This window comes from Pollicipes pollicipes, unplaced genomic scaffold (assembly GCF_011947565.3).
Source record: "Pollicipes pollicipes isolate AB1234 unplaced genomic scaffold, Ppol_2.1 Scaffold_7261;HRSCAF=8764_pilon_pilon_pilon, whole genome shotgun sequence".
Taxonomy (NCBI): Eukaryota; Metazoa; Arthropoda; class Thecostraca; order Pollicipedomorpha; family Pollicipedidae; genus Pollicipes; species Pollicipes pollicipes.
In genome coordinates this window covers 53062276-53088067 of record NW_023597054.1, presented here as the reverse complement: position 1 = coordinate 53088067, position 25792 = coordinate 53062276, and the positions used below count along the sequence as shown (strand labels likewise).

The 25792-nt window shown below is 53.1% G+C and overlaps 2 protein-coding genes across 3 annotated transcripts; both read left to right on the top strand.

Annotated features, from left to right (window-relative positions):
• The first annotated feature begins 4081 nt into the window (after positions 1-4081).
• On the top strand, positions 4082-19847 carry LOC119111609 (mucolipin-3). Its single transcript, XM_037235417.1, has 2 exons — positions 4082-4112; positions 17052-19847. The coding sequence occupies exons 1-2, from the start codon at positions 4082-4084 to the stop codon at positions 18863-18865; spliced, it is 1845 nt and encodes a 614-aa protein (XP_037091312.1). The 3' UTR covers positions 18866-19847.
• LOC119112437 (methylthioribose-1-phosphate isomerase) lies at positions 9587-25707 on the top strand. 2 transcript variants are annotated; one of them, XM_037236623.1, is made up of 7 exons: positions 9587-9685; positions 20777-20938; positions 21329-21561; positions 21939-22141; positions 23333-23541; positions 24343-24499; positions 24921-25707. In XM_037236623.1, exons 2-7 carry the CDS (start codon positions 20807-20809, stop codon positions 25037-25039), a joined length of 1053 nt encoding a protein of 350 aa, XP_037092518.1. In that variant the 5' UTR covers positions 9587-9685; positions 20777-20806; the 3' UTR covers positions 25040-25707. The 2 variants fall into 2 exon arrangements, with proteins under 2 accessions (XP_037092518.1, XP_037092519.1); XM_037236624.1 differs by lacking the exon at positions 9587-9685 and adding an exon at positions 11706-12066.
• Positions 25708-25792: the final 85 nt, after the last annotated feature.

Below are 25792 nucleotides of genomic sequence, written 5' to 3'. Positions count from 1 at the left end.
AATGGCGTGGTCTGAAACCGTGCTGTTTTGGTAAAGGAAGTAGTCTTTGGAGATATGGAGCTGCTGATGGTCTGCACGCTCCACAATTCTTGCTATGGTAGGGACGATGGCGATAGGGCGGAAGTTAAAAAGGACTCGTAGGATCTCTGGATTTGGAGATGGAGAAGGCAATAAATGCTTCCAGGACTCGGACACTTCGGAGAATAATAGGCAAGAACTGACCAAGTGGAGCAGCATGTCACTGATTGCTTCAAAACAGAGGCGGAACGCACGCATGCAGACACCATCGTCCCCGTACGCTGACGGGACCAAAAAATGTTGGTACCAAAAATGATCGTGAACAATTCCGCTGTCAGTGGTAGAAGCTTGAGGGCGTAGGCTCCAACGCGCGGTAGGTGGCAAGGGAGAACAAGCTTCTCACCCTGTGCCCTCACTTCGCGGGCCACGCGCGGTCTCACACCGACAAAATGAGTTCAGGAGCTCCAGATTAATTCCTGACACAAATTTTGAACGGGTACCTACATTCTTATGGTAGGGCGAGGGCCAAATATATACGTTTACTTGGAGTTGTTAATGGTCGGATACTGAGGGAAGAGAAACTTTGGGAGCATTTATCCTGTCGTCCGATGGCTCATACTTTTAATGACATCCACCAGGGTTCTTTTTACGTACGCGCATAGAGGTGAAAAGGTCGAAGTGAGACGAATACGAAACATACGCATTACAGAAGCCCTGTGCAACTATGCTCAATACGTTTATGGATGCATGTTTGTCATCACCTGACATGGGCTGCTTGTGGTGATTCGCTCTTTCGCCACTATATGCTTTACCCTGAGCACCCACCAAACCTCTCTGGGCCGAACACGGCAATGCTAAGGCGTGCAGTGTCACTCAAGTTAAAGCGAGTGATTTATTCCGTGATTTATTAAACGACGAACTTTATCATCCTCAACATACACCTTCAGAGTAGCATTTCTCTGACAAAAATCATTACAATTACGTGGATTAATGATCCTGGAATAATTACTATCGCTGGAATTAAGTGACTCTGTGGTGCTTACATTCGGCGCATATTGATGATGTGTCTCACAGATGTCTCATGAAAAAATCCTGCCAATGCCGTGGCCGGGTCTACATGAAATGGAGACATGCGGCAGTGTAAACGTATTCCCTTCTTAGGTACGTCGTGATCTTCACACGAATTAAGTATGCGCCACGACATGAATCAATAGCAGGGCATTGTATTTCTTAATTTGTGTATGATTATTTTGACCATTCTGCAAAAGAAAAAGATGGCAACAGACCGAAAATACCACCACCAAGGTACCAAGCAGATCCCAAATACCACTAATACCATCAACGGCCGCCAAAACAAAAATTTCAATACTAGAGCCATTCCACGCCTTGACATCAAGAGCTTTTCCGCCCGAATAATCAAAATATTCAGCCCAGTGGTAAAATTATTGCGCGCCGCGGTGTAAAGAGATCCTCCGCTCAGAAGTGCATGTAGAATCTAGTAACGCTTGTGGGCGGGGGCGCCAGTTTGCGTGCGCGCGCGGGAATTAGTCCAAGACATAGAACTGAACTAGAACTGAACCGAACTTAACTAAACATCCGACGCGAGAGCTGACGGATGCGATGCGCACGTCCGTTTCGATCCGTGGAGCCGTAGTTCTAGGGTATTGAGAGAAGCCAAGGATCGGGAAAGAGGTTGAATAAAACGTTTCTGTTATAATGACTTTTGATTGTGATGTCTTATCAGGAGACGAGAGCAATTCGAACACCGCTGTTGATAAAGCTAATGCTAATAAGTTCTTAGGTGCCGTTATGTATCGCCCAAGCACAATGCCGTTACTGGGCTATCCAATGGACACCAGCAGCGACAAAAAGTTTCAAATGAAAAGCTTGAGCACAGGAATAGCGAGGGAAATTGCATAGGAACGCTTCAAAACCTGGTGAGGGGCCAGGCTCAAGGCATGCTTAAAGAGATTTTACTGGGACGCCAGCCCGGTGACGGGGGTAGAGGGGGGGGGGTTAGAGATATTTTTTGCTCTTAATTCACAACACATTTATAAACAATTAGACAACTAGGGAAACAGGCGAACTGGGCTTTTCTGTGGCAGATGTCATTTAATTATGATACGCGGAAGGTGATGCCTGTGGGTAGGTTTGCAGTGAGGGGATTAGCTTTAAAGTGGGGAGGAGGAAAGCTCGACCAGATCGGGGAAGAGAAGGATTTAGGGGCCATGATTTCCAGGGATTGAAAGGCTGGAAAGCAATGTGGGGCTGATACGAGCAAGGCGCTTCGAATTCTGGGACTTAGCAGCAATGTCCATTACAAAAGGAGGAATGTTGCCAAAAGGTTGTACTTAGCTTATATCAGACTACACCTAGAGTGTTGTGCGTAGGCTTGATCCCCATGCTTCCAAAAAGATATAGACAGGCTGGAGAGAGTGCATCGAAAAGCAGCTAGGATGATCAATGGGATTGGCAACTTAAAATGTAAGGATAAGCGTAAGGCCTTGGATTTGTATTCACTGAAATATCGTATACTTAGAGGGGATCTGATAGAAGGAATTCAAGATTATGGGAGGGAAAGATAAGGTAGATCTGCAAGGAATACGGGATATTAGGCCGAGAGTTTGGAGAAACCAGTTTCAATTGGCGAAAGGTAGCAGTGGAACTATGAAGAGGCAGGTTATATTTACCTTTTAACCAGAAGAGAAACAAAAATCAGAGACTACGGCGATATTTATTCCGTTTGCATTTTGTAGTCGATAAACTGCAGATATCGGGCGTTGAACGATGGCATGGAATAAATCACAGGCACTCTCATTTTACCATGGCTCAGTAGACTTTTTCTGAACCAATACAATTCAGATGCTTTGGCAGATTTGTAGGTTCTTCAGAAATTTTGATGACTTCTAAACGTAGATCGTAGATCGAAAAGCGGTCTAAAATTCGTATTGACCTGGTTGACCCATGTGCGTTTGAAGTGTCCAACATTCAGTCAGAATCAATCACTGAGAAAAATTGTGTGACATGGTTTTGAACATGCGCGCTCGCATATGTAAGCAACAACCTCGATGCTCGGCATTGTAGTCTCCTTAGCACGCGCTGCGTCGGCCCTGCCGTTGACACTTTGCGCGCTTGCTCCGCTGCTCTATTGTAAAATTGATAAATTTTCATTATGTATCTTTTGCAGTTGGGATCACGGTTCTAGATGCCCTGGTTGCCGAGATATCGCGCAAAGTATTCAGGAGCAGGACGCGCGCGGTGCTGGCGGTCTCTGGCGGCCGACGGCAGGAGGCAGTGCATTTTGCCTGCGTTCTCTGCAACACATCCAAACCTATTCCATGGGATCGGCGATTGATCACGGGACGTGGTCGGTGAGGTTTCCCCTTCCATGAACAGTCAGCCTTTTGAATGATGGCAGCACGCACTGCCGTTGTATTAAACAGCATTGTATTGTACTCAAGAGTGAAAAACGGTCGGCAGCAGCCAAGTCAGTTGTCCTGGCTTGTGCACAGCTGACGCTAAAATCTAAATCACGCGATTGTCCATTCGATTCCTTATTAATACAGGCTATTCCCGAATGCACCCCGTGCCCTGGGTGCAGCGATGTTGCACAAAACGTAAAGGATTGTGCGGAAGTGAAAAATCCATCATCCTTAGTAAAAGCCATCCATCATCGCGGTTTCACGTGCCCTGGTTGCCGGGATGTGGCGCAAAATGTAAAAAACAGCCGGTGACGGCCAAATCTATCTTGCTGGGTCGCGCACGCGTTACACGCAGTACGTGCAACATGACAATTCGTGCAACGTCCTTGTCTGCTCGATTTCTCATTAATGCATGCCACTCCTCAGTGGCTCCATGCTCTGGGTGCCGAGATGTGGCACAAAGCGTGTAAACCCGTGGAAAAGACCAAAAGCCATCTTCCTGGCTCGTTTGTGCCCGACACGAGTAACGTGCCACCCCGCACTTGTGACACCATGGGATTTCCCGTTCAATGGCTTATCACAGATGCCAGTCTCGTGTTACTACGCGCCATAAGAGCGGAAATCCCTCGTAAAGCGTAAAAATGGACCAGATCGGCAAAATACTCTTCACAGGTAATGTGCACGTGTCACATGACATTCGTTTCGTGTGTCACGTGTCACAAGTTCATTCGTCATCGGAGCGTGCCAATTCCGGGTGTGTTCACGCCATGGGTGCCGAAATGTGGCCCAAAACGCGCAAACCCGTGGAATAGAGCAAAACCCATCTGTGAGCCCGTGCCATGCGATACGTGTGACCGCACCATTTCGCATGGCACACTTTTTCGTGCCATTCCCATGTCGCTGCAGCCCACCGTTGTCGAGATGTTGGTGCGAGATGGCACAATCGGTCGGATGCAATGAATTACGGAAGCCAATCACGTGATTAGACGGCCGTTTACCCTTGAGGCAACATCCGGCGTCAGCCGAGATACCGGGCGGCGCCGTTCCGTCGCGGTGCAATAAGCCGCCGTGAGATTCACTGGTCCAGCCTCATTTGCGAGTGGCATGTGTGAAAATGCGATCAACAAAAGTGTGGTGTAGAGAAACCATCAGTTGACCGACACGCCGATGTGGTGTTCAACGCCAGATCATCAATCGTTTTGAGGGTAGCGGCTTGTATATTCGGCACCGGCATTTGACAATTTGTCCTGCAATTTGGAGCGCAACAGCGCGTTGCACAAATTCGCGATGCGGCTGAAAGTGTACCCGCGTCAATTGTGAATGTTGGGAAACCAAATACACGCCTATACCCGCATGGTGACCGCCACACAGCGCCGCCGACCACTATGCCTGAACCGAGATCGCGCCTAAGGACGACGACCCCGCGAACCCACACCCGGACAGACTGAAGGCACGCCAGAATGCTCCCGGCTAAATGACCAAAGTCGAAGGTCCGCCACGCAAACGGCCATTTTAACCCGCAACGCCTGGGGTGTACGCCGGGATTCGGGTCGCAACTTGCCGCCATCGTGACGAAAATACCGTCATGCAACTCATTAGTCTATGGTCATTTGCGAGCGGCAATTTTGTAAAATGCGTTCAACAAAAGGGTGCATAAGAGACAGAATGAATCGACCGACACGCTGATGTAGTTTTCAACGCTAGATCACTCATAGTTTTGACGGTAGCGGCTGGCATTCGGCGCCAGCTCTTAAAACTCCGCCCGTTGCAAACTGTTTTGCAATTTGCGGCGCAACGGTGCGTTGCACAAAGTCGCGAAACCAACTGCAAATGTGGCCGCTTCAATTGTGAATGTTGGGAAACAACATTTAGACCTGTGGGTGCTTTGCGCGCCGAGACATAACGGTACACGTAAAAAACAGCCCAAAACGGCCGATTTCAACTTGCCAACATGTGTCACGTGGCGCCAGGAACTCACCAAACCGCGATGGCCCATCTCGTGCTCTGTCGCACCGTGCAAGTTTCACGTCGCTGTGACTCTTGGTTATCGAGATACGGCTCCGGGAAGCGAGGCGTGTCGGGCCGTTGGCCGGTGGTCGTCAAATTGGCATAGCCCGTGTTAACCCTATGGGATTTTTGCGTTTTTTTTTCGCTCGGCACGCGCTCATTTTTGCGAAGTGCGGCATTTTGACGCGACTCTGCCACGCGTAGCCAGCGGATCTCGGTCGTGTGCAAATTTGATGGAAAAATTCCTTACCACATCCCCCAGACTTAAAAGAAAATACGCTTCAGCTTAGTTTTTGAATGGATCAAGTTTCTTTTGAAATACTCTCGGAAGCATTATTTCACGACGGTCGTTCTCGCGCGTACGGTAATCACCGACTGGTGTTAACTACATCGGCCAATGCCGTTCGGTTTACGAAAACTGCAGGCACGGCCATCGCTGTCCTTGCTCCTGAGATTGTGAACGTGCAGGGTCTTAATTGTTTTGTGGCATTCGTCTCACTAGTCAATTTAGGAAAAGAATGAACGTTCTCAGGCGAACACGGGTTGGCTGTTTTCATTTTTTTACCTCATTTCGATCCATTCCATTCAACACTTTTGAGACCCTTTACGTTTTTCGGGCAATGAGCCCTATGAGCAGAACACTAGGGGGCACATTATCACTATCGGTCCGGCACTGCAGGGCTTTTCCGTCCCAGTGCGGGGTGCATTTCGGCTGCCATTCTGGCGGCATGGGGGCGGGTCCCCTAGTTGATCTGGAGGCCCTTAAAGGGACACTTCATACCATCTTGAACTCTGTAAACATATGCTGAGAGGACTGTAATCGGCCATGCAGGAGAACCAAGGCTACAGAAGAGACAAAAGGAGCCTGTGGTACTAGAGGAGCATCGGGTTTGCCCCTAAATATCTCTGTTCGCCATGCATGATGGTATATGATGCTGCCACTTACCATACGAAGCGATCGTTTCCAGTGCGGTTTGATGAAGGTGGCTGGTGAACTACGTAACTCGGCATAAAGTAAGTTATACCCAAATCAAATCTGAAAAGCTGAGGGCCAGTTAGTATTGCTGGCCTCCCACCTTAAAAAGTGGGGACCATGTTCCCCTGACCCCGCCCATGTCTGCGCAGCATTCTGACGATATTATGACTTCGTTTTGTTCATGTGCCTGCATATGTACACTAAATGGAAAATGTCGTTGGCTATAATTTTGGAAACTGTCTCACGATTTGCACAGCGTCTTTCAGTACCTACGTTCCCATTTTTATATCTGTCGATGAACAATTTTTGGATTTATTAAGTACGCGGTGGTATTTTGCGATGTGTTGTTCTTTATTCGCAGTCTTCGGGGCCCTGTCGCTATGCAGCCCTGCAGGCTGCGCGTGCGCCGAACGCGGGCGTAGGCGTGCGCAGTCAAGCACATTTGCTGTACAGCATGTAGGCATGATAGTGTACTACGTCTACTTCACTCGTCATGTCATATGAAATGTGTTCCATTTCATTTCCGTATTTTATGAGCCAGGAGGCTACAAGAAAACGGTATGTCAGAATTTCTGTAGTACATGGTGTAAAGTGAAGATTATGTAAATGCGATTTTTTATTAGTGAACGATTCGTAAGTTGTTTATTGCATTTGCGAGCAAAATTAGTCACATAGATGAGACAGTAGTAATAGCCTCATTCCTCGGAGAAATCCAGGAGAATGGAGATGTAGATGTGCTAATATTTCGGCAACGTGCCTTTACGTGTTTGCCACCGCCCTGCTAGGGAAGGGGGGGGGGGGGGCGATGCGGCTCCACTAAGGTATTTCAAATACCTATCCGGCATGCTGCGCAACCGCGCCTAATTTCCAGCAGCCACCTATAAGGCATCTATTGCGCATGTTTAGACAGCAAAAATATGTTCTTAGCTTTTCAGGTTTCGGAACGGCGGCGGTTTTTAAGGAATACTACACGGCGACCAACGACCGGCGCGGGCAGCGGGCGGCAACTGACGATACAGCAGAACGCGAGCGGCGGGCCGACATTGTTTCACTCACTGAGCCATATGTAACGAAGCTATGCTCAAAACACATCTAGTGTGGACTAATGTACTCAGATTTGAACAATAAAACGCTTGTTTGGATTTTGTACCTCCACGAGGCATGGTCTTGTACAGGGGTGGAGCTTTGTGACTCTTTGAGGGCCATGCCCCCCAATCTTGGGCTGGGCCCTCAATGCTGTGCTTCCCTCCTTTAATATTGGACTGGGACCCCGCTTTATTGGCCGGGCCTTCACAACGTGAAGCCTGGCTATCGATACTCTAGCAATTTTTAAAAGTACAAATACTGTAAGACTTTGTATGATCTCACAAGTTGGTAAAAAAGACAAACACTTATATAACACAATACGAAATAAATCAAGTAAAACAAAACAAGAAAATATTTGAATTTCTTAATTCGCCAACCTTACAGTAAATGTTTGTGGGGCCTTTGGGCTTTATGACGCCTCTAAGACTATATGGCGACGCGTGCCTTTGATCCTGGCAGAAGTGTGGGCAACGCGGGGAATCAAACCCCACGATGAATGGCTTAACGCAAAGGCAATAACTTGCACACCTCGCCTTACTCGAAATGCCACTCAGGTGGCGTGTCATGGCGCAAATATTGAAATGCTGGAGATGGTAGCAGAAAGCGGGGAAACTATTACAGTTTGTAGATTTTTGGTACGATATTCTTTCTTGACGTAAAACACACGGGCAGCCAGGAATATGCAACGCTTTTGTGTCGTAAAATGGGAATATTCTAATTTTGCGCTGCATACTTTGACTTTCTTGAAAGAGTGCGAAAATTGTTTACATTCTAATTGAGAAATGCGACACGAGCCATGCGAACGCGATGTCACTTTTTAATACTAAAAACAAATATATTCGGTATATTGCACCCCCGGCACGTCAAATTGTGTTGCATTTAGACTATGCAGTATAGGGAAGGAAGGGGTAGCACTGACCCTCTTTCTTCTGCCTCATATCCTGGGGGCATTTGAGGTGCGGGTGTCAGGAAAGTGATTCACTTGCAATCACATCAATTTTCGGAATGTTTTTTCAAGAGTGGTCAAGAGCGGGTAAGAATTAGTTTCATGTTCGAACGGTTTGGAAAACGAAGTCATACTGTGGGGAAGCACAAAACGCGGGGTTCACTGCCCTTTGTTTCTCGCTGCAGTCTGTATGAGTGTAACAATGGTAACGGTCACCCAACTAACACGCTTAGAATCATCAAATTTTCAGTAAGAGTAACCTGTGCGTGTTACATCGTGTAAAAATTGTATCTATGATTCTAGGTCGTGGCAGTCCGACTCGAAGTGGGTGATATTTTTTCTTGGGCCTCGACATTTTGGCCTATTTTCAGATTTGCCCGTTTTTCTTCTCAGCGTTTATCCTCAAACATTTATCCCATCCTTTACACACCGAAGACTTTTGATTTATTGGTCTTCCATCTTTCATGACATCGCACCGTCAACAGACCCTGTGCTTTACGCTTCATGTGCCCAACGGTTGCACCCACTACAAAGAATGCACACCTCGCCCTTCCCGGTCACACCTTCTGAGCAGCACATACGGGTGTCGTCTGTACTGAGAACGTTTTCCAGTGGACTGTTCCTCCTTACATTTATTTCCCGTCCCACTTTCGCCTTGTTCTGCCTTTTACAACCCGTTTGAGCGCCTTTTGCTCGGTCCTCCTCCTCTAGTTGTCTTTTTCCAGGGGAGCTGGTCATCACGAGGGATATACCCCTCCGTTTCCGACAACTTTTGTCTTCTTTGGGCACGATGACTTTTGGAAAAGGGATTATGTCATTTAATGGGCCCTTCGGTGACGGTGCAGCTGGAGTGCCGTGCTGTGCCGGTGCCACCGGAATGCCGTGCTGCTGCTACGCCGCAAAAATGGAAGCATAGAAAGGTAATACAAATTTCGTGTCGCTCCACACCTAGACTTAGAGTAAATCATTGATTGCTACTTAGTATGTCAAAATATTATTGCCCACAAATTTAGCAATATGGTAGCAGATCATATTCGGCTGTATCGACTTGAATGGCGCTGCACAGTCATTTCTTGCCGCAGCCAAGGAAGTTGATCAGTTGCGTGCAGAGCGATATATATTAATTGTGTGAAGTGTGGAGACGGTGGAGCAGGGGGCCTGGGTGCGAGGGAGTTCGCTGCAAGTTCACGGGCTTCGTCCAGCTTCGGCGTTCCTCTGTGCGCGCCAGTGGTAAGTAATTATCGGTCTTTTAATTTTTTTTGGCCCTGTAGTCTTAGGCAGGGCATGTGGGAAAAAGTATTCTCGTGGAAACCCCGGAACACGTGTCTCTGTGTTTCACTGTTGAGACTGCACAGTTTGAGAATGTGAATTTCCTTGGCTTCCACCATACTTTTCAGCAACATTGTTCACTCGTGCAGGCATAGGTATTGCTTTGATTATTGTCTGTTGTACTTGACATGTGCTGGTAATTGCTAACTCCAGCTTCCACCTGAAACTGGGAAGCATTGTTCAGCTGTATCCAGCTCTTGTGTATTGGCTTCACCTGACAATCAGATGCCAAAAATTGGCGAGTTCATGTGCTGTGTTAAAAAACAAATACATGATAAAGCCATTTGGAGAATCACTGGACACATAAAATCTATTTGACCAGGCTCAGGTAGCCAGTATGAGTTCTGACAATCATCTTGTTGAATATGCAGGTGCTTAGAGAAGCATGAGTAATATGCCTCCAATGTGCTAGAACAGCAGTGTCTGGGATCTGTCAGGTTCTTTCAGGCATCCTGTTTTATTCATAAATGCATTCCTAGCATGCCATTTAACTAAAATGCATGGTTTTGTAACAGAAAATTGTCATTTTTAGACAGAAAACATGTGTGTTGGGATAGTGGTTTTATAATGCTGTTTCTTTTTACATATACACCTAGCATTGCAGAGTTATAATCGACACATGACTGGGAGAAATTGTTGTCTATTACAGTATCTGATAATTTATTTTTAGATTTAAATGGACACAATTTTTGCTAATAGATATAATTTCTTTCAAGTGGCGATGTTCGCCACCTGGCATGCCCTATCAGCATCTATCAGCATTATTGTGTTTATTTTATATTTGTGTATGGCATTACATGTATGGGATTGTTGTGTTTTGTGTAAAACCTTGTTAGTATTGCAGTGGGCTGCAAGTGAATGAGGCCATGCTAAAAAAATTATTTTAAAGCTTAACATCACATAACATGGGACACAGCACAAATCGCGGTGGAAACAGACACTAAGGTAGTGAGTTAATTAAGCTGCCACTTCTGAATACTTGTATCAACTCTGTTATTGCATGCATGGAAACAAGATGGAAGCTTTATCCCAGCCTGCAGACAATGCATCCACTGTGCTGGACTCCTAACTGCACGACACTGCGATCCACTGTGATATTGAACGATCCACTGTGACATCGGTGTGCCGAACCTCGCGCTCGCGCACGCTGAACTCAGGCCAGGGCACATTGCAATGAATTTTCGAATAACTTCAGCGCAAAAATGTTTGGGGCAAGTTTTCTTTTTTTGGAAATTTTTATTTTTAGTATCATAATTCCTTTAACTATTGGCTCTGTGTGTGCTGAAAGTGGCGGCACTGCGCGCCAAACTCAGCGCTGAAATTTATGGCGTACGTGTGCTGAAACGTCGGCCTCGATATCGCTGCTGCGCCAGACATGGTTGGTGTAACGTATATTTTTTGCAGTGTGGGCTACGTCCCCTCTCCCCCAATCTGCTCAGTCGACGCCCGCGGTATTAGGTTTTCGTGGCTTCTAAAGAATATACATATATATATATATATATATATATATATATATATATATATATATATATATATACATTATATGCGGCACGTTTCGTCACTCAAACGTCGCTAATTCAGCGTCGTTGAGTGTGAATGACTAGTAACGTGATTAGTCATTGATGAGCGACGATTCTTTAACCCTAACTCTGGCAATCACTTCTACCGATCCAATGGTGGAACCCGAGCTCGTTTCCTTTATCGGGAGAGTTCTCGCCGCGCGAAGACTGTGATTTGCAGTGCGTGACTCAGCGGCGGCCTGGGAGGGAGGGAGGGATAGTATCTCGCTCTCGTCTCTCGGCGGTATGTGATGAGGGCCGACGGATGGTGCGGCCTGCGCACGGCCGGCACGCACGCGCAGGATCAGCGCGCCCTTGAGTATGCCGGTCTGGGCGCGGTGCGCCCCGAGCCGGCCGCCAATAGTGCTGCTGTGCGGTGTTGTGGCGCCCGCCCTGGCGCCCGCTCTCTGGTGCTGTGCCGCCTCCAAGCCGCCGTCCTACCTTGTGGTCAGACCGTCAGATCGCCGTCCTGCGGGCCGATCTGGCCGCCAGGCCGCCGTCCTGCGAGCTGATCTGACCGTCAGACCTCCGTCGTGTCGGCTGATCTGACCGCCAGGCCTCCGTCCTCCGGGCTGATCTGGCCGCAGGCCGCTGTCCTGCGGGCTGATCAGACCGTCAGATCGCCGTCCTGCGGGCTGACTTGACAGCGGCGGCCGCCTCAGTCGCTGCGCCGTTGCGCCCCTGAGCTGTGCTGCCGGCGCCGACCTCCTGATATTGACGCCGGTAGGTTGCGGTGTGTGTTGGCAGCATGCCATATTGATTGCGCAATCGTGGCGCGTTGAACTGGCGTGTCCTGTGCTGTAGCGCGCATTAAAACCGAACTCAACACCAGCCACTTGGACACAAGAAAAACAGGCGACGAGGGCACTACTGCGTTCTCACCGCACTGTCCCATCCATTGCTCGTCCTGGTCGTGGTTTGGGTTGTTGTTTGCGATGTTCGCACGCAACAGCCGTCTTGCCTGACTTTGAGGCCACCTTTTCGAGTTCCGCCAACCTTGCTTTCTGCCTGATAAGGGGTTTACCGGCCGTCATCATGTGGACGTAAAATTGCATTCCAATTTACAGAGCATGAGCAACTATTTTCAGATTCACGTGCTTAGTGGAATGAAGCTTTTTACCAGTAACTGCTTGGGAATTAGTCGAAACGTAATGCCGCTGTGCCAACTGCATTGCGGATCAGTCACGTGCAGTGCATATTGCGAACGGCGTATAAGCACGAATGGTCCATTATGTGTACGTCGACATACGGAAATATTAAACTTGTGGGACAACTCCACAGCGTGCTTTTTTACCGTGGCGTTCACATGCTTCAATCCCCGCCCCTCTCCCAGCCTGTCCTACTCATCGCTGGCGTCTGTCGGTGTTTCTGTATGCATTTCGTCATTCCTGCTCTGTTCCGACCATACTTCCCCCAATTGTTAGACGTTCTGTATAGTTGAGTTTTGAAATGATACGTCACCAGTGTGACCTATATGTATATTATGGAGTTGCATTTATCGGCAGCCAATAGGACAATCATTGGCCATGCGTTCTCACAAATGAATGTGGATGCGGCTTCAGCACTGGGCTACCTACGAAGTTTGTCATAAGATACCGTCCTTTTCTATTACGCTCAGCCTCGTGCTGGTCCGGTTAATTTGAACATCGCGGTGTCATCAACTTGGTGTGATTTTCGACCTGCCGGTTGCTCGTAATGTTTTTCTCTTGCGCGCCAATTTACATTCCGCGCACATTCCAATTTGTGAAAAAACGTTATGGACTTAAAACGTTGGCAGCAGCCTCATTTAGAAAGAAAATGCTTCAGGAAATGTGAAACATTGGACCATCTAGTGTGGATGTTATAGCTTGCAGTCCCAGATGAGCCCCGCCATGTTTTCCCCAGATTCCATCATGGCCTTCGGATGGATCATACAGATAGTCGTGCGCTGTGCGCGATTCGCCTTCATACGCTTCCAAGCTGCTTATGTTTCTCTTTTCTTTTGTGGTCCCTTTTCAGTTCAGAAATGGGTATTTGATGGCTTTTGTACACAACGTACCGTAACAAATTTCTAGTATTAAGAATCCGGCGCTCTCATGCCGGAAATGAGATCAAAACCGCATGAAAGAATCGGCCAGTCATCTTCTCTCACTGTTATCGACACTGTTTGGTCCTCCTGACGGTAAGAGGCGGTGCACTGTCGAGCTCAAACCACTGCCCGTTGCGTTTGTTGCTCCTTGTCCTTTCAAGAGCATTCCAGATTCTGCCTGGGGGCGCCTGATATACCGGAAAGAGTCGATCTCCCGTCCGATGTACATTTTAAGTAATAGATAAGAAACTGTCGTTTGGCATCTGATAACTCGAGAGCCGCCGGTGGTAGACCCCCGAAACCGGGTAGATTCCGAAGCGGAGTGGTTTATGTAACACTGTGGTTCGGTTCGGTTCACGGTGCGTGATGTACCAGCAAATCTGCCCCACCATAGGGTTAGCGTTGGCGACAGTCGGCTTATCAGACTGATCAGAACAGCGAGGGATATCGTCTGTTGCACGCTAATTGATTACATGGCCGCATGTTGCGAGGAGACGGATGGAGTCAAAGCCAGAATATTACGACCGATAAAACTCCAAAGACAGATTGGGCGATGGTTCCAAAAAGAGATTCTTACGCGACTGTTTATCTGCGGCGTTACATACATTAGAGCATGACCAGTAGCAAGTGATGGGCAGAACATCAGCAAGCGTCTCGCCACCAGTGTATGCGTGCTGAAACGGCGATAAAACAGCAGGCCAGTTCGCTCACCAACTCCCTCAAGTTAGCAACGGGCAGACTCACAGTCAAGGCAGTTAAATCAAGCCTTTCTCGAACGAAAGCGTACAACTTGTCGACGGCCTCTGGCCGAGGCCATCCCGATTGAAGGAACGGTACGAAATCCGCCCTGGCTCAGCGACCAGGCTATCCAGATGGCGTCGAAAAGCCTCGCTGCTGTTGATATGAACTCTAAGCTTCTGGGGAGGCAGCGTGGAGAGACAGGGACCTTCAAGTAGGTGGACACTGTGTCAAACTCAAAGGAGGCTGGGAGCTGACGAAAGCTGTATCCCAAGCTCTCAATGGCATCCATCATGACAGACAAGGCCAAGGAGTGCGAAAGCACTCATCCCACTAATCCCGCTCATCCCATCCGACATGCCCTCGGGGGTTCGAGTTAATGCAATCTGCTTTCAAGCAGAGATGCGCCGTGATTACGAACAAGAACCAAGATCAGTCTGGAGGTGATGGGTCCCAACTTGACGGAGTCATTAGTTTCTGAGTGACTGAGTCACTGGGTGGGCTTAAAGTCGGTGGCTTTGAAGTGAGTAGCCGACCTGTTCTTCCTGTTGGAAGAGAGCAACACTATGAAAGCTCTGCAACCGTAGGATGTGTTGGTGCAGGAAGTCAGTTGCAGTGGGATCACGACGCCCCCTCCCCTCTGCATCCATCCTGAACTTGTCCATCGTCGCATTGTGCCGTGTAAGGCCTTGGTCACTCAACAACCGTTCCGGTCGCCGCCGGAAGTGCCCGAGCCTTGTAGCGGATCGTAATACGATACTCTGGAGACACACACGACCCCACTGGCGGGCCAGCGGATTAAACAACGGTTCAGTACAACTGCGCGCTCTGTTTCGTGTCAGAAACCCGTGATGGGTAATCTGGGACTGGTGTCTAAGTTAGGCTGATTGTATGTTGCTGTTTGTTCATATTGTCTCGGAAGTTGAACGTCTGGTGCTGTGGTATTTTTGAAATCGTATTAAATAGCCAACTCCAGCATATTATTTGCAACTTTGGCGATTTTGTTGGAGCGTGCCGCAGTACCCAACACAAGTACGAATACGAACACCCACGGAACAAATGGGTCGGTTTTGATCACGAAACCAAATAAGCTACCTCGAATCGTTATTCTGCGGTGTACATAGGCAGATTGCTCATAGTCCAGGCGTCACCGGGCTTCCCAACAAGTGTATTATTGTGGGGAAAAAACCTGTTGCAGGCATGCTATTAATCGACCACCAAGAACGAACATTTAACTTGGTGGTATTGAAAATCCGCGCACGTCTTTAAAGCTATTTTGTTTGCGTGGTGTTGCATTTTGATTTAACCCAGACCGAAACAAAAAGTAAGTTGCAGAAATAGGCCGAACTTTGGGTTCACTTTGTTGACAAAAGCAACAGCACTCTATGAAAATACGGGGTTTCGCTTTGGGGGCATCGGATACTTGACGTTAGCGACTGTGATTGGGCTCGCCTTACCTTACTCGATACTCTTCTGCAGATGCCTGCGAGCGCTGCCCGACGTGTCAAGGTGTTACCATTAGAATTACATCTATTGATGGACGGTGGCGAAAATTGTAAGCACTTGTGCCATGTGCTGGGCGGTGGCCTTCCCTACTCTCTCCCTGTCTGTACTTCCACCCCGAGTCTAACAGACTGGGTTGAAGATTCAAACCACCGAGTATGCAATCTGAACTTCTTGGATGCGTCTTAGAGGCGCGAATGCTGTAAAAATAATATGCTGTCAGCCGAGCGCCCGCGCAGTTTTCTCGTTCGGTGTATCGCATGAAATGGCATGCGTTTTCGCATCACTTCATTTTAATTGCCGGTGATTTTTTATTTAAGTCTTGAGTCCCCGGTTTTGGCATAAGAAGCTTGGATTTTGTTGTGCTGACTCTTATCGACCCTTAAGTTATCCGGAGGTCCTGTTCAAGCGACGATTTCAACCAAACATTGGCGATGTTGTTAAAACTCGACGTTTCAAACTGCTTGAAAGCGACCAAAACCCTCGCTTCGGCTTGAAAGGATTCTTACGTAGCAAAATGCTACCGGACGGTTCTGACCGGGCAATGCTGTCATTCGCTTACATGAAAGCCGCTTAAAAGCTCCTAGATGGAAGAGGAAGCTCAAAAGATGGAAAAGGAAGCCTGTAACATAACGAAAGATTATTCAAAAAGGACCCCGAGACTCTACGCAAGTTTGTCATGTTTTGGTTGTCATGTTATGTTTTGTCATGTGTGGTCTTGAGTGCATGACAGACTCATGTTTGTTTAAATATAGCGATGTATCGATCAGCGGATAACGGCAGTAGTTTGTTGACCTTGAAAACGTCATTGTGGCGCTTTGAGATGGCTTGGGAGAGCACTGCCGCCCTCAGCTTCGGCTCGTGCGACATTGCACATCTCAGTCATCTCATCGGGCTGCAGAGACATCATCTGCGGTCGCCGACCTACCGCGCTCCTCCGCTGATCGATGCATCGTTCATATTCTGACGCATGTGGCCATAACACAGCTGTGCCGGTGAGTCATCGTCAGTTGCAGCCATCTGCGCCCCGTGCGGTACCGGGCGCGATCGAGCGCTCAGATGCGGGGAGCACCACTGTGGACCGCTGGCTGCCCCGGTCGTCGCCCGGGCGGCTGCTCGATGGTCCCGCGCGTGACTTTCCGTGCTGCTGCGCCGCGAGCCGGCGCGGCGCCCCTGGTGACCCGCGCGCTGCCCTGTTACAGGCGCCGCCGGGGTCGGCTCCCGCGCGGCCGGCCGGTCGGCCAGACAGACGCCATGCAGGCGACGCTGGCGCACAGTCCGTGCCCCTCGCCGGCGCCCGGCCGCCGCTCGCGCGACTCGCTGGCCGACGCCGAGGTGTCGGCGCTGCTGGGCGCCGGGCACCGCTCGTCCGGCGCCGGCCTGCGGCTGGACGTGCCGGTGACGCCCGCTCCGGCCGGCACCGAGCGCTGGGAGCGTATCAACTCGCCCGACCCGGGCCAGCGCGCCGCCGGCGAGCGCACGCGCCGTAAGCTGCAGTTCTTCTTCATGAGCCCGGTGGACAAATGGCGCGCGCGCAGCCGGCCGCCCTACAAGTTGGTGATGCAGCTGGTCAAGGTGGTGCTGGTGACGCTGCAGCTGTCGCTGTTCGCCAGCCGGCGATATGCACACGTGACGTATCTGCAGAACAGCCAGACCTCGCTGGAGCACCTGTTCGTGCTCGGCTGGGACGTCACCCGCGAGGTGAACACGTACCCGCCGGCCGTCGGCCCGCTGGCCGTCTACTCGCAGGGACGCTTCTTCGAGACGCTGGACTACGCCGTCAACGCCTACTACGACATCGGCAGCCAATCGATCGGCGGCGTGGCCTTCCCTAACGCCAGCGGTCCGGTGGCGCAGCTGTGCCTGGACGAGTACCGCGTGGCCGACGTGAATCCGGGGAGCCTGTCGTTCGCCTTCGACCAGCGCGTGCAGTCGCGCTGCGTGCGCTTGCAGCCGGGGGCCGCGGAGGTGCAGTACCACAACTTCTCTAGTCTCAGTTACCTGCGCCAGAGGGACTTCAACCTGTCGTTTGTGAGCATGCGGCAGACGCGGCTGTCGTTCGGCCTGAACGCCATCAAACTGAAGCTGGTGATGCCGCTGGACGTGCCCGACTGCTACTACTTCAACGTCTCGCTGACCTTGGACAACAAGAACCAAGACGGCCAGATCCTAGTCAACATGGAGGTGAACGCCAATCTGCTAGTCTGCGAAGGCAACACCGAGTTTCAGCACGACGACACCGAAATCGAAGTGCTCTTCACGCTGGTTAACGTGGTGGTGATCATGGTGTGCGCCGTCTCGCTCATCATGTGTGTTCGCGCCATCTACCGGGCCGAGCTGTTGCGCCGCGAGACGCAGACGACCATGAAGAAATACTTTCAGTACGACCTGACGCTAGATGAGCACCTGCGCTTCCTCAATCTCTGGTACGTTCTTATCATCATTAACGACGTGCTCATCATCGTCGCCTCTCTGATCAAGATCCAGCTGGAGAACAAGATGGGAGACTCAGGCGAAGGTGCCGAAACGTGGAACGTCTGCTCCGTTATCCTCGGCGTCGGCAACCTGCTGGTATGGGTCGGCATCCTCCGCTACCTGGGCTTCTTCCACTCGTACAACGTGCTTATCCTGACGGTGCGGAAGTCGATGCCGAGCGTGCTGCGGTTCTCCGTGTGTGCGCTCATCTGCTACGCCGGCTTTTTGTTCTGCGGCTGGCTCATCCTCAGCCCGTACCACGTGAAGTTCCGCACCCTCAGTCGCACATCCGAGACGCTCTTCTCGCTTATGAATGGTGATGACATGTTTGCCACGTTCGCCCAGACCTCGCCCAAGTCCTGCCTGGTCTTCTGGTTTGCCAAGTTGTACGTCTACATCTTCATCTTCTTCTTCATCTACCTGGTGCTCAGCCTGATGATCTCCATCATCATGGACTCGTACGAGACGATCAAGACGTACTACCACGAGGGCTTCCCGGAGACACCGCTGGACGAGTTTGTACAGGTGCGCCGGTACGACCCTGCCACGGGCGTGTACCGCCAGGACCAGGACGAGATGTTGCTCTGCCGCCTGCTCACATTCTGCGGCGGCTGCTGCCGACCGGACGCCAGCGCCGCCGGCGGGCCGGCCGCCGCCAGCGCCGCCGCCGACTCCTCCGCCGGTTCCGCCGCCGACCCCGGCGAGACCACGCCGCTGCTCAACTCGGTCCCCGCGTGAGCCCGGCCATGAGGCGGGTGCATCCTCTGCTCGTGCGGTGCTCTCGGGCCCTCTCCCCCTCCACGCTATACTAAACAGGACGTGGTTGTGAGTGAGAAGACACCGCTGCTCAGCTTCTGTTTAATCTGAAGACTTGCCGCGAAACCACAGCGCAACGACCGAAACAGTGTGTCATACGCCCGCTCCACACATACGCTGGAAGTGGAGATGCGCTTGTATCGGCGCCGTGCGGTTTGGTTGGTACTGCCCCACCATGCGAGTGGTCTCAAGCCGAACCACTGTGCCCTCTGGCTGGTAGACGCTTGTTGACATCCTACTTAGAATGCCGCGACTTGGTTCGATAGAAAACGATCGCGGTCAGATCAGGTTTTGAGTACGAGGGCCATTGATATAGGCGCTGGTGAAGTATTCTGGCTATCCCCGATCAGCCTCTGCTTCGTCGTTTTGTCGTGGATCAGCTGCGTTCTGTGATTAGGCGACTGTATTTGTGTATTTGTGGCTATCGACGTTTATCAAAGTCACAAGCATTTCCTGTTGGCGGTACGTGGTGAAGCATGCAGCATCCGTACCCTACTTATGGTGGTTTGCAATACGTTTGCCGTAAGATGTTTACGCGTATTTATACTTTACAAGGATATATAACAGAACAACTATATAGACATTTAATCTAATTATGCAGCAAATTTAACGTATGAAATATTGACAATAACATAGTCATGCATGCCACATATTTAAGTAATAATTGTTCTCACGGTTTAACCGTAGTAGGCCATATTTCTTTGCTATCTTTTATTTCATCCGAGCCGGTACATTACCCACATTATCATCGATACTGGCTTCATATCCATACGAGTGATCTTGAAGGCATTTGGAACATGTTCCGTGTCCGGACGGCGGTATCCTGTTCAGCTTGTCGCGTGCCATGCGTCTCTGAGCGATCCCCACGATGAAAACCTGTACGAAATACACTGCTGTAACTGGGTCGGCGTTCTGTTCAGTGTCGGCGCGTTTACGTCCGTCCGTCAGCGTGGCCCCGGCGCCGGCCCGACCGGATGCGCACGCCGGCCTTGGTGGCGCTCGTTCCACATCCCGGTGGCTGTGCGATCCGGTGCCGGCCGGAGACGCTGGCTCAGCGCCGGCGGCACGGCCAGAGACGGCTAGAGACGCTCGGCTGCCCGGAGCTGGGACCTGCCGGCATTCCGTGTAAACAATGGTGCTGAGGGCTGAGGCTGAGAGACGCCTCCGCGACCCCGGCCAATGGTGCACGGGCTGAGGCTGAGAGACGCCTCCGCGGTCCCGGCCCAAGTCTATGTGGTGCGAGGCTGTGTGCCTGTAGCTATTCAAGCGCTGATGAGCGTTCCCGAATGATGCGTCTGTTGGTCGACCGTTCTCAGAGTCTTCCGATACACGAGCATAGGTCTCCCGCTACACCTGCGGGGACGCTTGTCGACACGTCCGGACGTTTGGTGCGCTTGTCTGGCATGTCTCACGAAGTTATCCCGCCGCCGCATGCGGACGTGTGTGGGTCTTGGCGTCATTCGGACATGTCTCGAATGCGGGCACCGCAGGCCTATTTTCACCTGTAGATGAGTCGAATTTTACAATGGTTCGGTTCCCTGCGGGTCTTGGTGAGGCGGGCCCAGGCACGCCACCGGAATCAGACGCATGGGCTCCGGTCGTCGATCTCGGCATCCGAAGTGGCGTCATGGAGCAGAGCTTAAGATTTTGGGCACGATATTGAAATGGTGGGATCGGCGTTGCGATCGGAGGGATCCGTGGTCCTGATGGCTCCCTGTTGGGCGCCACTGACGGACGTGGCATTCGCGGAAGGCTTGCTGGTTTGCACGGCTTCAGATCTCACCCACTGCCGATGGGTGTCGGACTGGCACGAGCGCCGCCTGGTGCCGCCAGGTCCCATCTGACCTGACCTGACCTGACGAGATGTCACTGGAGGCGATACGGTACGCGCCGGGTCGGCTGGAGGTGTTGGACCAGCTGCTTCTGCCCCGGCAGTCGGTGTACATTCCCGTCAGGGACACGGACGACGGCTGGAGGGTTATCAACACCATGCAGGTTGGTGCTGGTCACGTCCCGCTAAATCACGGCCCCCTCGGACGGCACAAAATCGTCAAATTGTGCGAGTGCCTTGCCCACGCCTCTGACATGTCAAAAATGGCAAAAGTGTTGTCGACCGGACTGTAAGTGCGCAGGCCCTTGCTGTCCATAAAGCCGTTAAGAGTGCGTGAAGAAGCGTTTTTTACGTTCACATCTTGTATCTGTTAACACTTGCTGAACTATTTGCGTCGTGCGGTTGTCTGCCTGTCTTTCCGCCATTGGCTGACGAACTGAAGGATGGGCGCCTGTTGTCGACCCGTTTGTCTATCGGAGACTGAGGGACTGAGGACGTGTGGGGCTCTGACGGGACGTGTGGGGTTCTGACGGGACGCGGGGTGTGGCCGCCAGGTGCGCGGCGCCCCCGCTATCGCCATCGTCGGCTGCCTCAGCCTGGCCGTGGAGCTGTCGCGCGCCAAGTTCGCCTCCGTCGACGAGCTGCTGGCGCACGTGCGCGGCCGGCTGCAGCACCTGGTGACGTCGCGTCCCACAGCCGTCAACCTGCAGACGGCTGCGCGGGCTCTGGCGGCGGCGGCGGAGCGGGCGGCCGAGGCCACCACTGACGTGGACCAGCTGCGGGACAGGTGAGGCGACTGCGGCCGCCGGAGCGGGTGCAGTCAGCTGTGCTGTGGGACGACTGAAGTGGCCACCGCTACGGGGCGGGTGAGACGACCCCTCCTTCTGACGGACAGCGAGGCGACCTGGGATAGGTGGCCGGTCCGGAAGAACGGGTTCACTCTCCTTCCGTTTCGATCTCAGTGTGGTGGCGGAGATGAAATGACCAGCGACACCCGACCAGCTCCAAAGAGTGATGCAACTTCCTTCACCCCTCCCCAGCGAGCCGTCGGACCTGAGTCGTCCTGACGCCACTGGCTAGCTCGGCAGTGACTCGATGACTCCCGTCGCCGCCCCTTCCCGTCGTCGTGACTCAGCGCTCCTCCCAGCCGCCTCTCGCCCTCAGCGTGGTGACGGAGGCGGAGCAGATGCTGTCGGCGGACGTGGCCGACAACCGAGCGATCGGCGAGCACGGCGCCGACCACCTGTTGCGCACCGCCGCCGGCCCGCTCGCCCTGCTCACGCACTGCAACACGGGCTCGCTGGCCACGGCCGGCTACGGCACGGCGCTGGGGGTCATCCGCTCCGTACACAGCCGCGGACGACTCGGTGCGTCCGCTCTCGTGGGGCGCCGTCCCGTCCGGCGCGCCACGCTCGTGGGGTGCTGTCCCGCCCGGCGCGCCACGCTCATGGGGTGCTGTCCCGCCCGGCGCGCCACGCTCATGGGGTGCTGTCCCGCCCGGCGCGCCACGCTCATGGGGTGCTGTCGCGCCCGGCGCGCCACGCTCATGGGGTGCTGTCCCGCCCGGCGCGCCGCGCTCGTGGGGCGCCGTCCCGCCCGGTGCGCCACGCTCGCGGGACGCCGTCCCGTCCGGCGCGCCACGCTCGTGGGGTGCTGTCCCGCCTGGCGCGCCACGCTCATGGGGTGCTGTCCCGCCCGGTGCGCCACGCTCATGGGGTGCTGTCCCACCCGGTGCGCCACGCTCGTGGGGTGCTGTCCCGCCCGGCGCGCCACGCTCGTGGGGCGCCGTCCCGCCCGGTGCGCCACGCTTGTGGGACGCCGTCCCGTCCGGCGCGCCACGCTCGTGGGGTGCTGTCCCGCTCGGCGCGCCACGCTCATGGGGTGCTGTCCCGTCCGGCGCGCCGCACTCATGGGGTGCCGTCCCGCCCGGTGCGCCACGCTCGTGGGACGCCGTCCCGTCCGGCGCGCCACGCTCATGGGGTGCCGTCCCGCGCGGCGCGCCACGCTCGTAAGTCTCCGTCCCGCCCGGCGCGCCACGCTCGTGGGGCGCCGTCCCGCCCGGCGCGCCACGCTTGTGGGGCGCTGTCCCGCCCGGCGCGCCACGCTGAGCGCCCCTGGTGAGAAGCGCCGAATCAAGGTCCCGGGCGGTGGTAATGTGACCACACACTAGTTCTGTCACTGCATTTAAGCGCTGAGTTCTCGACCGTAAGCTCTTTTGTCTAGCTTGTGCCCCTAACCTTTGCTAAGCAAGGGTTTGAATAACTATCCTGTTTGTTTTGTTATCTCACACTTGGCTTTAGCTGGATGTTTTGAAAATCAAACTTACACGCTGCTCATGACACATTGCAACCAAAGAATAGGGTTCGTTGAGATGTTACGTTACTTCGCATCTCGCTTATCTAGTTGCTGTTTGCCGGCGCTCATGACCTTCATCGCCGTCGTCCTTGTCGCGTCACACAGTGCCGCGCTGACGAGCCGTCCAGCCGCGCTGGGCAGGCGCTATGCGCAGGCGCCCCTCCGCCGCCGTATCACGTGCTGACGTCACGCGGCCGCTTCAGCGCGGGCCTTCTGCACGGAGACGCGGCCGTACATGCAGGGCTCGCGGCTCACCGCGTACGAGCTGGTGCACGAGCAGATCCCGGCCACGCTGGTCTGCGACTCGGCCGTGGCGGCGCTGATGCGCGACGGGCGAGTCCACGCCGTCGTCGTGGGGGCGGACCGGGTGGCCGCCAACGGAGACACCGCCAACAAGATCGGCACGTACCAGGTGCGGGCAATGTCCCTGATTCTCAGCGCTGGTGTCGAGCTTCTTAGCTATCGCTCGTCGTTCTTTCAGATGATCACTAGACGTTTGTGACGTAAATATGGTACGTCACCTGGTTTTGGGGTGTGTCTATGGCATTTTTCCTTTCACCATTGAGCACGTATGTCGTTCCGGTGCAGCAGCTCTCAGTACTGCGAAGATTTGACACTGGCGCCGGGCTGCTTGGGAAAAGATATAGCTCTTCTCCGCGTGTTCCCCAGGGTGCACGGTTCGTTTTCCCATTTTAGGCATCCCTGGCATCAACCCTTGTCCGATATGACGGATCCCTGGCAGTGATCTGTGTCCCCGGTATGCTCTCCTGTCATTCTGCCTTTTCGGCTGACGTCTGTCCTCACCCGGGTTCGTTGTGGTATCCGCCTGGCCGACATCTGACCTGACCCGGGTCCGCTGTGGTGCACCTCGCCGCGGTGTCCGCCCGGCCGACGTCTGTCCTGACCCGGGTCCGCTGTGACGCACCCCGCCGTGTTGCCCGCCCGGCAGACGTCTGTCCTGACCCGGGTCCGCTGTGGTGTCCGCCCGACCGATATCTGTCTTGACCCGGGTCCGCTGTGGTGTCCGCCCGGCCGACGTCTGTCCTGACCCGGGCCCGCTGTGACCCACCCTGCCGTGTTGCCCGCCCGGCCGACATCTGCCCTGACCCGGGTCCGCTGTGACGCACTCCGCCGTGTTGCTCGCCCGGCCGACATCTGCCCTGACCCGGGTCCGCTGTGACGCACCCCGCCGTGTTTCCCGCCCGGCCGACAGCTGGCGGTCGTGGCCGCCCACCACTCGGTGCCGTTTTACGTGGCGGCGCCGTCGACCTCGATCGACCTGGGTCTGGCTTCGGGCGCCGAGATCCCGATTGAGGAGCGGCCGGCGGCGGAGCTGCTCTGTGTGGCCGGCCACCGCCTGGCTGCTGACGGTAAGCTGCTGCAGCCGGCTCCGAACACGGCCGCACCAGCTGGGGCGCCACACCGGTCGTCAGCTGTTCTCACGGCATGAGTTGTAAAGCTGGTGTGAGATGCGAAAGATTCTTGGGAAGTAGTTGCCTTGGCATTTTCTGCGAAGTGGAACAGTCGCTGCAAAGCTGCCATTGGATGTCCTCAGTGTATTCAGCCATGATGATTTATGTCCGGAGACCGAGATAGCCGTATGGAAGGTGTACTGTGTGGGAACTGTGCGAACGTACCGTGCAGCAACGTGAGACAACTTGGCCGAGCTGGGTAGATGCCGCGTTGCCTACAGCAGTCGGGTTTTGTGAGGTACACCCACCGCACGGTCACGCAATTTTGTTTTGCACAATATTGTGTATGCCGACGGACGACCGTTTTCGCGTATTCCAGGGATCGCTGCGTGGAACCCGGCCTTTGATGTCACTCCGTCCAACTTGATCACGGGCGGCATCATCACGGAGAAAGGTGTGCTGCCCGCCGCCGACGTCGGTCGGGTCGCTGACCTGTAGCCGTCGATGGTCGTAGGGTCGTTGACCTGTCACCCGGAGATCGGTGGGGACGCTGACCTGTGAACACTGGCTGGGCTGCTTGCCGCTGTGTGCGACGTATCACCGCCGGTTGCGATGTTCGCCACCAGGTGTCGTCGGCGTCACAGCCGCTCGTGGCGCGAAATGGCGGGGAATAGGTGGCGGCGGATACCTCCTGCGGGGCGCTGGGTGGCATTCTGGGGAATGCTTGATATTACGATATGATATTCACTTTAAGTATGCTGCCATCATCGTGTGGACAGGTCCAGAATACGATGTGCTTGTTCATGGGACTTGTAACGACACAAAGACGCTTATAAATGATATCTTTTTCAATTTAGTCAAAGGATATGCATGCGTACATGTGTCCAAGGCTATTTGTAATCGACGGTATCCTTTGCAGTGAACTCATAGCTGTCGCTCCGCAACCACTTGTATGTCTTGTCTTTTGTGGCTTGATTGCGCCGTGCATTGCACAGCTCGTAACCTTCAAGCAGCCTGTGTGGCGTTCACAATCCATCGGTATTGCCAGCACGGCTTGCTGAGTGGATATCGCCTGCGTATACGGGGCGCTTTGAGCTGCATTTGCCATATCATGTTGCCTTGGGGCGCATTTACCTCGCACGCTTGCACTATGTTTATCGGAAATAAACCAGAAAGAAGACAAGAACTTTGCCCGCCTCCGTCTCGGAGTTGATGTACGGGAGCAAGACTGAGTGGGAGAGCCAGGAGGAG

Excerpts from the sequence above, each read along its gene's own strand:
- LOC119111609 (XM_037235417.1), top strand. The coding sequence starts at position 4,082 with ATGGACCAGATCGGCAAAATACTCTTCACAG. Across the intron at positions 4,113-17,051 it reads CGGCAAAATACTCTTCACAG|TGACGCCCGCTCCGGCCGGC; the intron begins GTAATGTGCACG and ends TGGACGTGCCGG.
- LOC119112437 (XM_037236623.1), top strand. The coding sequence starts at position 20,807 with ATGTCACTGGAGGCGATACGGTACGCGCCGGGTCGGCTGGAGGTGTTG. Across the intron at positions 22,142-23,332 it reads ACACAGCCGCGGACGACTCG|CGCGGGCCTTCTGCACGGAG; the intron begins GTGCGTCCGCTC and ends CGGCCGCTTCAG. Across the intron at positions 24,500-24,920 it reads CCACCGCCTGGCTGCTGACG|GGATCGCTGCGTGGAACCCG; the intron begins GTAAGCTGCTGC and ends CGCGTATTCCAG.